This window comes from Mesitornis unicolor, unplaced genomic scaffold, assembly GCF_000695765.1.
Source record: "Mesitornis unicolor isolate BGI_N332 unplaced genomic scaffold, ASM69576v1 scaffold24946, whole genome shotgun sequence".
Taxonomy (NCBI): domain Eukaryota; kingdom Metazoa; phylum Chordata; class Aves; order Mesitornithiformes; family Mesitornithidae; genus Mesitornis; species Mesitornis unicolor.
The window spans coordinates 1-13590 of NW_010192024.1; the positions used below are offsets into that span (position 1 = coordinate 1).

Below are 13590 nucleotides of genomic sequence, written 5' to 3' on the forward strand. Positions count from 1 at the left end.
GGTCAGACACTCCTCCCTCACACGCCGTACTTCACCGCTGCGGCCCGGCACCGCTGGGCCTTGCCCGCCCCTGTCCAGCCCCCTCCCCGGGGCTGTGGTAATGAGCTGCCCGGGGCACGCTAAGCGTTATCGCCGTTTGGAGCCCGCCCTTCTTTCTTCTGTTCCGCAGTGGGTGCGAGGGCCGCGGGAGAGTGAATCTTTTCGGCGGCGTAGCTCCGGTCACGGTTCGATCCGAGGGAGGAACGGCTTGGGGTTTGAAAAATAAAGCAACCATGTGGAAAGCTCCTTGCTGTCTTCAAAATACGGCTTTCTTTTATGCCTGTTGTGTTCTCCTGTCGTGTTGTAAGCTGTCCCTGTGTGTTGCCTGTGTAGGGAGAGCAAAACAGTAAAAACCCATTCTTAAACTGCACAAAAAGCTGTAATGCTGTTTCACTGCCTGGGTCTCCAGACCGTTACTCCAGGCAGTCCTCATATAGTGAATGCTTTATGTTATTTCTATCAGGTGTCGTGCATAAGTAATCTCCAATTAGTGGTTAATCATACTGGCTCCCACAGAAAACCCACGCTTTATGTGTTTTGCTATAAGTCCCTGAATCTCGGCTCACTGAATGGCAGGCAGCTGTTTTGCTTGTGTTACACCTGCTTATGCTAGTGAAGAGTTGATTTATCATTTGTTCTAAAAATCCAGAGCCATGCTATGGCAGCATGAGTTGATTTTGTAGACACACAGTAAGGGACATAAAAGAGAAACAGTTTCCTGATCATCAGCTGGTAGATGTTAGGAAATGGATTACCATCACCTTCCATGTGTCTAGTGATTTGTACCTAGACATAAGCCATTCTTGAGCTGCAAAAGGCTGTGACTGGGAATTCCGAAGTTGGTAAAGTTTGTGACAAAAATACTTACTTTTAGCTTTTGTCTTATCGTATGCACACCCAGCTCCTAAATGCACACGTGTAATTATCTTTAAAACTTGTCTACTTTGGCTGTATGCAGATTTGGAAGAGGGATATGTAACTATGATTCCGAGGAACTGCTTTCAATTTGGCTAATGCTACTGTCAACTAAGTTAAATACATAAACAAGGACTCTTGAGCATCATACAGAAAAAAAAATGCATCACTGTATAAATGTGTGTTATTTGATGGCTTCTTTGTGGGATTATTAGTAAAAAAAAACCTGAAAAGGCCTTGAAAACTATAATTTCCATGAGTGATACTTTTTTAGGACATAGTCAAGATGACACCTGATATACAGGTGTTGTGCTTCAAGCCCTGAGGTTTTTGAGTGAAGCAAGGGAGGCAGAACACCAAGTGTAGAAATCAATCATGTGCAAACTGACATAGCTTTCTGGGTTTTCTTGCTGGATTGTCAGGTTTAGTATATGTTAATTTCTTTCAATCTGGTTTAGGAATATCTGGGCATTAGTTGAGCTGTGTTCACATTGTTTCATGAACTGTTATGGTGCACAACAAATTGAGAAGTTAAGGAAGGATATTTTTGTCATACAAAGTGAATGAATGCTACTGAGAGTCAGATGGCTGGAGTGTAATTCTGCAGTTTTCTAACTAGAAAGGTCTTTTACCTTGACATGGTGCCTTTCTTTTCTTCTAGTTTGCAAGTCATGTGCTCTCCGAGGATTTTCCATCCAGCCTGCCCAGCAGAAGAAGATTCCAAACCGGTATTTGGGCCAGCCCAGCCCCTTCACTCACCTACACCTTCTCAAGCCAGGTTAGGTTCAGGCCCTGTATGAGCCAATCATTGCTATTCTTTCTTGCCTCTATTTTTGCAGAGGTGTCTAGGACAGAGTGTTGATTTGCTGCATCATACAGGTGTCTGGGATTTCAGCTATTTATGATTAACTTCATTAGGCAGTAATTCTGTTTAGTGGTTAATTTCCTTGTGTGGGATGATGCTGATTCCAAAATTTGGCTTTGCCTGTTAGCTTTTTACATTTTTCTGATGGGGTGGTCATTGTCACAGACATCAGTACTGCAGACTTTTTATGGCAGTGGCATCTTGGGAGCTCATTGTCCTGCAAATACAATACAGTTTATATTAAGGGAGAGTCCTTTGTGCAAGCTGAACTGCCAGAATGCTTCATATCAAATGTCTTATGAGTAACAAGATAAAGGTGTCATTCAGAAAAGGAGACTGGGGAGAGACTTACTGGGAGATGGACACCACTTGTCTAAAGAACACGCCCCCTTCAGAAGAGTATTCAAGATGTAAGGAAAAGAAGAAAAAGAGACTTGTGACTTTTAAGTTAGATGGTAGTGATGAAAGAGAAGCTGAGGTTGTGCAGTTTCATAGGATTAATGAAAATGGGCATGTATGTATGAGATGACCATGATAAAATCTTAAAAAAAAATAAATTAAAAATATATTCAAGAATATGTCCAGGAAAACATGCTGGTTCTGTGTTCTTTTTCTATAGATAGGTATACAGAGAGAACAGATGAGTATATAACTGTGCACTTGCATATTCAACTGTAGAATAATTAGGTCAGAAGGGACCTCAGGAAGTTAGTAGGCCCACCCTCTGCTCAAAGCTGAGCTAACTTCAGTGTTAGATCAGGTTGCTCAAGGCACTGATTAACAGCTCACAGTAAATGAGGCTGACACTTTAAAAGTACTCACAGCTGAAACACTGGAGATTAATTCTAGCTGCCCATAGTAATTTTCCATTGAATAAAGTGGTGGTGTTTTCCTTAAAATAATACATTGTTTTATTGCAATTATTGTTTTAAAAAGCAAATGCCTTTAAGGCAAAGAGAATTTCCAGGCCTTGCAGTCAAAAAGCAAATGGGATTCCCATGTTGCACCCTACTGCAGCTTCAAAAATTCAGTGGTCTGTTTGTGGTAGTTAGAAAGCTGACTGGAATGCAGCAGAGCATAGGAAATTGGCAGTATAATATTTCAGAAATGTGAGGTCAGGTTGTATTAAAACACTTTCTGTGTTCTGTGTCATTTCTAGATCTACAGTAAAACACGTTTGGTGGTTTTGTTGTTTGCTTGTTTTTTTGGGGTTTTTGTTTTGTTTTATGTGGTTTTTTTCCTTTAAAAAAACCCCAAACTTTTACACCAAATAGGTGTTGGAGTTGTACGGTGTTGAAGAAGTGTAAAGTTTAATGCAAATACAACATACGTAATTTTCTTAAACTCTCTTTTTTCAAGGAAAAACACTCTGGATAGAACTTCTCCCTCCCACCCCACCCATGCAAGAATCCAGTTACAGTACAAGTCAAATTTCAGTTTTTATTCTAGAATCGTCACTGTGTAATATATTAAAGAGGAAGCAAAGATTATGAAAGTAGAAAGTTAACAGTATGAAAATGCAATCTATGTTAAAGGAGGGTATTAGCCAAAGTACTGATTAAGGCTTATGTGTTAATTTAAATAATAGTTAAGTAGTCTCACATTTTTAAAAAGGCATACTTAAGCAGTTGATGGCTGTTCTTGCAACTTCAGTCCGGTTTTGATGAGTATCTTGATTGCTGTACTTCGTATACCTTCATGACTAGAGCAGTTTAAAGTGTACTTTCAACTAAGAGATCATTTGCTTAGTTAGTCACTAGGAATATAGTAATTAACTTTGGAAAAAATGAAATTGTTAATTATTGAGAAAAGCTCTATCTGCCCTGGAGAAGATTCCTTCTCTTAATGGGAGTCTGCCGCCAGCCTGCAGTTGGTGGAGTCTGCTGCCTGCCTGGAAGCTCGTGACTGGTTAGACTCTGCAACCTCTGCGTTTCTGCCTGATCATCCAGTATCTGGGACACCCAATCTGCCCCTTATGGTTGAGAACTGTTTACTTAATGGGTTGACTTAGTGTGTATTTGAATTGACATTCTAGCTTTATCTGAGGAAATTAATGCTCAACCTCAAGAGGTAATCTTCTGTTCAATGTCCAGATGCTATAAAACTCATCAGTTTTCAACAGCCAAAGTCCAGTTTGCCTTGCCCCTTCCCCTTTTTTTTACATCTCTTTCTGAAAACATCCACCTGCTTTGTATGCTTGTCTGAATCTACCAGGTTTTGTGATTTCTCCTTTTGCGCAGAAATGCATAATGGAGAATCTGATTTGTTGAAATACATTTCTGTCTTTGCATGATGGAGGAGCAGATTGAGAGAGGATGTGCTGTAGGGATGGAAGCTGAAGAGATGCATGAGAGAACAATGGAAAGGTGAATGAGGGACCACAATGAAGCCAAAGGCATCAGGGAGTAGGCAGGAATCAGGCATGCAAGTAGTAAAATATCATGAGTGCCTTGAATTTCTCAATCTGATTTATTTTGTATTCTTAGGAGAGGTAACCCCAGGGTTGTCACAGGTGGAATATGCCCTTCGCCGGCACAAACTGATGGCGTTGGTCCAGAAGGAAGCCCATGGCTGGGATGGATTGGACCACACAGTGATTCTGCTCTCCAACCCCACGTACTACATGACCAATGACATCCCCTACGTTTTCCACCAGGACACCAACTTCCTGTACCTCTGCGGGTTCCAGGAGCCTGACAGCATCCTGGTGCTGCAGAGCATTCCTGGCAAAGCACTGCCCTCTCACAAGGCCATACTTTTTGTGCCCCGGAGAGATCCAAGCCGAGAGCTGTGGGATGGGCCCAGATCAGGCACAGATGGGGCGATTGCTCTCACAGGAGTAGATGAAGCTTACACCATTGAGGAGTTCAGGCACTTGGTGGCCAAGCTGAAAGGTAACAAAAAATGAATGGGGAATGAGATGAGACAGGGTTTGCAGGGTCTGAATGTTGTGGGTTTGTGGGGTGGTCTCTGACACCAATTCAAGAATTCATGAGCCTGGGGGGGTGCAGCAGATACGACAGTATGACAAAGACAGTTGGAAGTTCTTGATAGTTTCTTGAGGGTCACCAGTGGAAATGTAGTTTGAAAAATAATAGTTTTTCCTCCCCTCTGAATTTCTTGTGTGCCCATGTGAAAGCCAGTGTGCACATCTGTGTATTGTAAGGAACAGGAGAAACAAGACAGGCTCACAACCTGTATTACTGTTTCAGTTGTATCTTTGTGCTGACAGAGCCAGGACCAGATGAAGCATAGGAAACCTGAAGGTATTTTATTCATAATACACTTGGAAAATGATCTACACAGGGAGATTGTTAGTCCACTCACCTTTTTTAGCTGCATGTTAACTTGCTCTTGAGATACAAACATTGCTGTACTTTAGATGTGTTCTTTTTCTTCATCTAACATCACCCTGTAGCCTCAATACCAATAATCCAGGGTGAACTTGAATGCATTATAAAATGAAGCTGAAGGCTTATGGCAATATAAAAAGGGCAAGTGCTTGAGGGATTACACAAATAGATGGAGTGGATGCTGGAGTCTTAAATACCACCTTGAATTCTAGTTATTTGTTTCAAAAAATAATGTATTGAAAGTAGAAAAGTTGCAGAAAGGACAACAAGGATGATCAGAAGTATGGAATGTGTGTGAGATACATGCTCGATAAACCTGCTCAGTTTGAAAAATAGAAAACAGAAGGTAAGGTATGAGAGATGTGTATGGTTATGGAAAGCACAGAAGGGATGAGTAGGAATGACAAAGTGCTATTTTTCATAATTTACAAACAAAGGAACACTGACTAAAATGATCAGATGACAGGCTTTGGCACCTTGTAAGTTTTAATTTGTACATCATGCACTGAAGATTTGGAATGTCAGAAGCATAAATGGATTCAAAAGTTTTTAGTTCCATGGGGAAGAGGTCCATGAAAAGCATTTAATCACTGTTATGAAGATGCAGCCTTGAAATGAAGAAACCAGAAGTGGAGAGGATGTGCTGAGGAAAATACGCTTTCATAAATGCCCAGTTTCTTGGAGGCTTTTTATGAGCACCTGCTAAGGGCTACTGCCAGCAAAGAAGTATGACCTAGGTGGACGTTAGCTGTGACTCAGCATGGCTTTTCTACTCATTCCCATTTAAAACACTCCTGTAAGGAGAATGTGGGTGCTAACTCTGATGAAGGGAAAGGCTAAATGAGAGAACAATTCAGAACATGCACCACTGCAGTGCAATGGCTACTTAGCTTACAAAGGGCAACTTTGATGTGCAAACTCTGACTGGATCTGTGCAAAATACCTATCTTCAGCGATGATCACAGGATCAAATATTCACATAGAAGTGGGGATTTGTCAAGTCTACATGCTATGCATTGGTAATCTTTCAGGTTTTGAAGAGATCGCTGGTATCCTGTGACAGTGAAAGTGTCTGTATGGTTTGTAAATGCACATTCAGAGGAAATGAATTTCTCAAATACAGGAGCAGATCTAGTTTAGGAGGAGTGAGTTTGTTCAGTATGGGAAGGACATGTCTACATTTATTTTCATCTGTGTCAGCTTTTGTTTTGTATTCCAGGTGAGTCAAATATTGTTTGGTACGACTTGACCAAACCAGTGCATACAGAGCTGCATTCTGACTACATGCAGCCCCTGGCTGAGATAAAAGCTCGGAACAAAAACCACATCCAGGGCATCCGACATCTAGTGCAAAACCTCCGGCTGATCAAATCTCCTGCAGAGATTGAAAGGATGAAGATAGCTGGACGGGTGACAGCAGAGGTATGAGGTCATGTGCTCTCCAGATGAACCAGTGCCTTCCTTTAACGGAGAAAGGGGAGAGTGTTGTTGATGGGGTGATGTGGGTTGCAAGGATGGCTTTGGTCTTATCTGTTACTGAACTGCTGTGTCTCAACCATCAGCTGGGCTCAGCTCCCTCCATATGAGAAGGAGAAACAGGAAGACTGCTTGGACTACCAGCTTCTCTTGATTAGTGTAACTTTAGTGAAGAAGAACCAGCAGCTGTTAGATTTTTTTTAAAAGTAATTTACCTGTTCAGAAGCAGGGGTAGCCTCTTCACTCTTTTCCCAGCTTTCTTTCTCCTTCCCCATGCCATTTTCTTCCGCATTTATCCTGTTGTTTTTGGGGAAACAGGTTTTTTGTGAACACATTGCCTGTGTATGTCTCTGTATTCCCCCTTCCCCCTCAAATACCTTTTGAAATTACTGGCCAATTTTCAACTAATCTGACATAACCTCAAATGCAATTATATTTTGTTAAGTATTATTAAAATAAGTAGAAAAGAGAGGTACAGCTTGTTCTTCTCTGAAGGAAAAGCTGCCTCTTGTTCCTGTGTTTTGGGACAGCTGATTTTAGACCTTTCTCGAAAGACTGCAGGTTAAAAAAAGAACTCTCAAGTTCAGGCTCCTTTGCTAACTGAAGGGCCCTTCTTTTTCATAGGCTTTCATAGAGACGATGTTTGCCAGCAAAGCCCCAGTGGATGAAGCCTTTCTGTATGCGAAGGTGAGTACGTTGTGGTTGGAGGTGAGATAGAAGGGCTGGATGTTGCTTATCCTTCCAGGAAACTAGAAATGTCAGATCTCTCTATAACGTGCCTCCCACTGTAGCACATTTCTCCTTCACCCAGCTCTTGTGCTTCCTAGGACGTGCAGAAAAGTCAGCATGAGGAATTCTTCCGTACTTCCTGTACCCTTATTGATGGAACATAGTGATTATCTAGGTTTATCTGCTATTGATGTCTTTTTCTACTGTATTTAAATACAAAACCTGCTAAACAATCAGAGATACAGTTATTATCTTGTTCTATTGTACAGAATTTAAGTAGTTATAGCACCTGTTTGTAAAGCCTGCTTCTCTTGACTCTAGCCTCTTACTCGTCAGATTACCACAGCTTTCTTGAAGCAGTGTAGAGGCCCCTCAGTTACAAAATAAGGACTTACTGGCCTGTACATTTGGTAAGGAATTGCAGCGAGATGCCTGTTTGAGAAAGATCAGCAGGATTTGACCCTCTATTATGACATAAATGGGCTTGTGCTGATGTGACACTGAGCTATAGTACTGACTTGTAAAGAAAATTATTTTAATTGAAGTGTATTTTACAGATTCATTTCTCACTCCAAATCTGGATTGTAAAACCTTCTTCACTACACATAGGCATCCTGGAGTGTTCTGTCCCAGGGGGTTTTGGCAATTGTAGAAAAGACGTGTTATTAATATATTAGGGATATAGAAGGTCTTTATAGATGTAAGCTTATTCATTTCCATGCTTTAATCAGCTTCATCACTCAAGAAAGGTAAAGATCTTGAGGCTTACGCTGCCTTTTTTTCCCCTCAGACATCAAGGTAGTGCATGCTTTCAAACCTTTTTAGTTCAATGGAGTCACGAAAATATATGCTGCTGTAAATACGCTGTTACTCTGTAATTTTAAAAGACAACAGCAAAACACTACTGTTGTCAAGCTGCCATTTAGGATCTTTGAAAATTCTCAAAGCTGTATGGCAACTAAGAGTGTTACTTTGTATAAGAACAAATCTCACATGGATTTATGACAGCATAATGAATGTTTGAGACAGTATTGAACAACTTGTACCAGAAAGAGTTTCCATGAGACCAGATGCAGTCTTAAAACACTCACTTGAAAAGTGGATAGTTCTGTATTTTTTCTCCAGTGTTCTTGGAAGACCTTCAAGGCTGCTTTCTTGTAGTGAACTCGCATACCAGTTTCACTTCGTGTTGTTCAAATTAAGAAAACAGTTGTAGGACATGAATTATAGCAGCCCCAGGGTAGTAAATCACCTGAATCAACACTAACGCTGAACTCTCTGAATTGGTATTCCAGTTTGAATTTGAGTGCCGGGCTCGTGGTGCTGACATCTTGGCCTACCCTCCTGTTGTTGCTGGTGGCAATAGATCAAACACTTTGCACTATGTGAAGAACAATCAGCTTATCAAGGTAAGCTGTATGTTCTCCAATAACTTAAAATGCAGTGCTGTGACACGCTGTCCCCATACGTGTGCCCTAGCTGCTCTTTCTTTGGACTGAACAAATCAAAACACTTGAATGCATGTTGTCAGGTGATAAGGGGAAAGGAATCCTGCCCTGGTTACTTTTACTTCCAGGGCCAGATTAACTTCATTCTGTCTAGTCTCTTTCTCTCCTCTTTACACTTGCTGCAGTATTTTCTGAACAGTGGAAGGACTTGCAAACAACTTCATTTACCGAGCATGTCTGCTCCCATGCTGTGTGCGGCAGTGTGCAGTGCTTGGTGGATTCCTAACCTCGCAAAAAAGAGGGACCTCTGCAGCAGGCGTGTGGAGTCTTCTACAGTCGCTTGCATTGCTTGGCCTTGCTTTGCAACATAAAGTTGCTGTTGTGGTTTAGACAGTTGTTCTATGACTTCTCCCCACCCAGGGAGGGGAATAGGGGAAAGGAAAGGAGATGTGTGGGTTGAAATAAAAACAGATTTAATAAAATTATAACAATAAAAAACAATACCAGTATGAACATAAAGTACACAGAGTTATACTCAGCCAATATAGTGAGGCAGTAGGCCTTGGGAGTAGAATGGTGGGTGAGTTCCTCTTGGGATGTCAGCCATCGAAGGAGAAGGACTGTCCCCAACAAACTCCCCATTTTATAGTGAGAATGATGTTTATGGCATGGAATAATTTTTGTTGGCCAGCCTGGCATCAGCTTGGGGCCAACTGCCCTGTGTTTCTGCTCCCTGCCCTGCTTCTGCATCTGTGTAACTCAAGACTTTGATCACCACGTACCAGTGCTGGCCGAAGACTAAAACCGAATGTCTTATCAGCTTGTTCCCAGTGAAAACGAATGCTGAAGTCTTTTTAGAAGTGCAGTCTTCCTGAATGGAAAACTGATTCTAAGATTCTATCCTAGTAAAGCAGGACAGGTGCAGTAGTGCATTAAGCTGAAAAGCCTTTCAGATTCCGTGTAGTCCAGGAAAGCAGGGAAAAGGAACAAGGAGGAAAAGGAACAGCGTTAAATGTTGAGAGGTGGATTGAATGGCTTAGGTAAATTAATGTGTCTTGTCTTATTTTGAAGATTCACATTATTGAATTGCACCCTCTCCAGCTTTCCTGACAATACACCTTTAGATTCAGATAAGTATTTTCAGGAGCAGTATTCCCCCAGCGCCATACTCACAATTCACTTTCCAGAGGAGCATATTTTCCTCTGTCTTAATGCAGGATGAAACTTTTCCACTAGCATTGTCTTTTCTTGAAGCTGGCATGCTAGCAGACCTTGAAATAATCTGCAGAGACAGACGTACAAAAGATATGACAGGCTGCTTTTGGCAGAAAGAAGCCTCCTTTGTTGTTCTGTCATTCAAGGTCAGGCGTGCTCATGTAACTCCAGTTGCTTCTGTTAAACTTGTTCAGTTAAATGACTGTCACTACTTGGTTTTTTTTCAAAACTGTTAAGTACAAGGTTAAATCCGTAAACTTGACTCTTTCTTTTCCTTTATGTGCTACTTCCTACAGATCTTGTTGCCAAATAGGCTAACAAAGTGCCTAATTTGGAAGGTATTGGAAGGTATGAGGCTTATGGCCTCATGTGGACTCCATTCAGTCCACCACTTAGTGGACCCAGCTTTAAAGAAAGAGAACAAGGTGCATGATATAAAGCACTTCCTGGAGGCTAAATTCTCTTAGCCAATAAATTGTTACTTAGCTTGTTAAATTGCTTGGAAGATGGCAGGTACTACAATTTCATATTTCACTTAAAGAATTGAACCAGCTATTCTGAAAAAGTTAAAAATACAATTAATATTTTTAGATAATGGCCAGTCTATTAAGTGAGATAGTGAGATCTGCTTGCTGCTAGTTTATCGATTGTGTGACACTTATTGTACACAGTGATAGTAGCTAGCACTGGAAGTAGTGCTAGCAGTGAAATTCTGCTTCTTGTTTTTTCCCTTAGCATGCTAGAATTATTCCTTGTCATTCCACATCGTGGCTTTAGCACAGTCACAGATCTGTGGAGTGAATCTCTATAAAAGGCCTTGGATTATATGCAGTGTAATTCCATAGAGAATTTAATCCAAACTTTTTACAGATCTCATTGCTCTATTTGTTGTTAGCACCTTTAAGGAGGGAAAGCAGAAGTGATTTTGTTCCTGGCCCTTTGTCTTTTTTGCGTGACTTTTTGGAAGATGTGCAGTCAGTGATTTGATCGACATGGAACAGTTTTGCTGAAGTGAATTGGAGGTTCACATCTCCACATCTTCTTCATCACCAGATAGATTCAGAAGTATATCTTAGAGCAGTCAAGAAAGTCCCAGAAGAGAACAGGGAAGATGGTACGAGCTATTCAATAGTGCACTTACAGTAGCAATATACTGTCAGAGAAAAGATTTTGCTGGGTCTTCCTAGTGACAAGGCTAAATCTTTAACTGTTAGTGATCTTGTGAGTAGCTCAAAAATCTGTATTTTTTGTTGCAAAACTCTTCTGTCTCAGTCACTAGTAGAGAGCTACTGCTGAGAGAAACCACTGGTGTAAATTGTTGGAGTAGGTGATCCAGGTGTGAAAGGGACAGATGTCTCAGAATGCAGAATAGTTCAAGGAAAATGTCTTTTTTACTCTAAAGAGTTTGAAAATCAGCATGTTAAGAGTTCAGGCTATAGATAGCAAGTCAGAGACCACCTTGAAGAGAAACACTTCAACAGCAACAGCCTATTTATAAACAGTAGCACCTTGGGTGTTGTTCTGCAAAAGGAATTCACGTCTCTGCAGCTGCTTTGCAAAAATAAATACATAATCTCCTTTCCTGCTCTCAGACAGAGAAATCAATTAAGTTAACAGCTAAACTTACCTAACAGGGTATTTTTTCTTGTTATGCTCCAGGATGGTGAACTGGTCCTGCTAGATGGTGGATGTGAGTCTTCCTGCTACGTAAGTGACATCACACGTACCTGGCCCGTCAATGGAAGGTATGCTACAATAAGGCTGTTTTAAAGAACTTTGAGAAGCTCTTAAATAATTGATGGATTGAGTGTATGTGTGTTTCATCTCTGTGAGAGTAGTTTTAACATGTCTCATTCTGTGGTTCTTCAGAGTAATCAAATTGTATAAACTAATCTTTCAGCATGAGAAGCTGTATTCCCCACTGCCTCATGAATTACTGCATGAGTATGTGTGATTACTGGTATTTTCAGCTATTACAGTGTGCTTAAAGTGCAGAGAGGGCTTCTGTGCATTCAGCTGTGTCAGGCTCTGGTTGTGTGTAAGAGAATGGGAGTTTAGTTGACCTGTACATGGCTCTGTCAGTTGTGAATTTGCTGGTGCTGTGTTCCTGTGGTTGTGTGTTTGATTCCTGTATGTTCTGGCTCAAGTGAATTCTTTTCTTTGTAGAAATTTCTAAATGTCTACATTTAGAATTTCTTTTTCTTGTAGTAGCTTTGTCTTGCTTTGCTTTGGGGTTAGGTTGCCAGCTGAGAAACCCTGCCTTTACCCAGTGTATTGGCTGGCATTTCATATAAGGAGCCAGTTGCTTTCCTTTCTGGCTTTCCTTGCTCCAACACTGAACTGAATCTGTCCCCAAAACAGGTTCTGGGTAGAGGTTTAATTTTGAGAAATGTGCTTTGTTCCTTTTCTTGATGGTTTTTAGGTTCACCACATCCCAAGCAGAACTATACCAGGCTGTCCTGGACATCCAGAAGTCCTGCCTGAGCCTCTGCTCCCCAGGTGTGAGTCTAGAAAATATCTACAGCCTCATGCTGAGCCTTATTGGACAGAAACTGAAAGAGCTGGGGATCCTAAAGAGCAGCATCACTGAAAACCACTTCTTCAAGGTATTTGGAGTTTTTTTACTCCAGCTTTCCCCAACTAGGCCTGACTGATTTCTCCTTGGGCTATGTTAGTGGCTTTAGTTTGGCTCAGGAATGTGCTTTTGAGATGTATCTTCTAATTGTCACCACGCACTGTGCTTTAATTCGTGTTGTGGGCTTGTCTCAGCACAGGACTGGATTTCTCTTAGACAAGGCTCAACTTGAAGATGTGTTTCAGCCATTCAGCACGCAGTTTGGTGTGAAGTAACCCTCCAGTCTCAGGTGTACATAGTGTGAATATTTGTTCCTCAGCACTTGCTGTTTCACTTTGCAGATCCATTCCCATTGGTCTTCACTACTTGTTAGTGCAGATGTAGCTTTAGAGTCAGTCTGAAGGAACTTGTAGAGACATTGGCACTAACACAAAATTAGGGGTCCGGGGCTGGCTACAGGCAGTTTGTCGTAGTTTTGTGATCTGTTTAACATAGCATAAATCTGCAGTGCCACCAAAAGATGCAGCTCATTCTTCTCAGTTGTTCCACCTGCTGCCTCTTCTGCACCGTTTTGTGTCAGTATTGGGATTCACAGAGCTACCTGGTGAAGAGACTGAGGGAACTGCTCTGCCTTAGAGCTGAACCTGCAGATAAAATAGGATTGGTTTGCAGTTTGAGAAGTTTCTCTGGTCCTCCTTGCTGCAAACCTGCACGATTGCTGGTGTCAGTACAAGAAAGATGGCGGAGCCAGGTGACAGAACTTCCCCTTTGGCAGCAGCACAGATTTCTGCCAGGTTTAATTGTCCTACAGTGACAGTGCAATAACAGCACGTGTTCTCGCCTGTGGACGGAGCCTATCATGCCGGTTTCTCTCAGCAGGCGGCAGCACAGCTAGATGAGACCAGCGTCTGCAGCTCAGTCCCTAGTGAATGTGGGGAGCGTCAGGCACAGGAGGAATTCGCTCTTTGATTCCTG

At 41.6% G+C, this 13590-nt stretch overlaps 1 protein-coding gene across 1 annotated transcript in view; it reads left to right on the plus strand.

The window, feature by feature from the left end:
* The first annotated feature begins 1602 nt into the window (after positions 1 to 1602).
* XPNPEP3 (X-prolyl aminopeptidase (aminopeptidase P) 3, putative) overlaps positions 1603 to 13590 on the plus strand; it is a 13963-nt gene continuing 1975 nt past the window's right edge. Inside the window, exons 1-7 of the mRNA XM_010186942.1 lie at positions 1603 to 1732; positions 4306 to 4713; positions 6392 to 6594; positions 7273 to 7335; positions 8673 to 8786; positions 11700 to 11785; positions 12463 to 12646. Coding sequence (XP_010185244.1) covers positions 4362 to 4713; positions 6392 to 6594; positions 7273 to 7335; positions 8673 to 8786; positions 11700 to 11785; positions 12463 to 12646 — 1002 coding nt within the window. The 5' untranslated portion in view covers positions 1603 to 1732; positions 4306 to 4361. The remainder of the gene's footprint in view (positions 1733 to 4305; positions 4714 to 6391; positions 6595 to 7272; positions 7336 to 8672; positions 8787 to 11699; positions 11786 to 12462; positions 12647 to 13590) is intronic.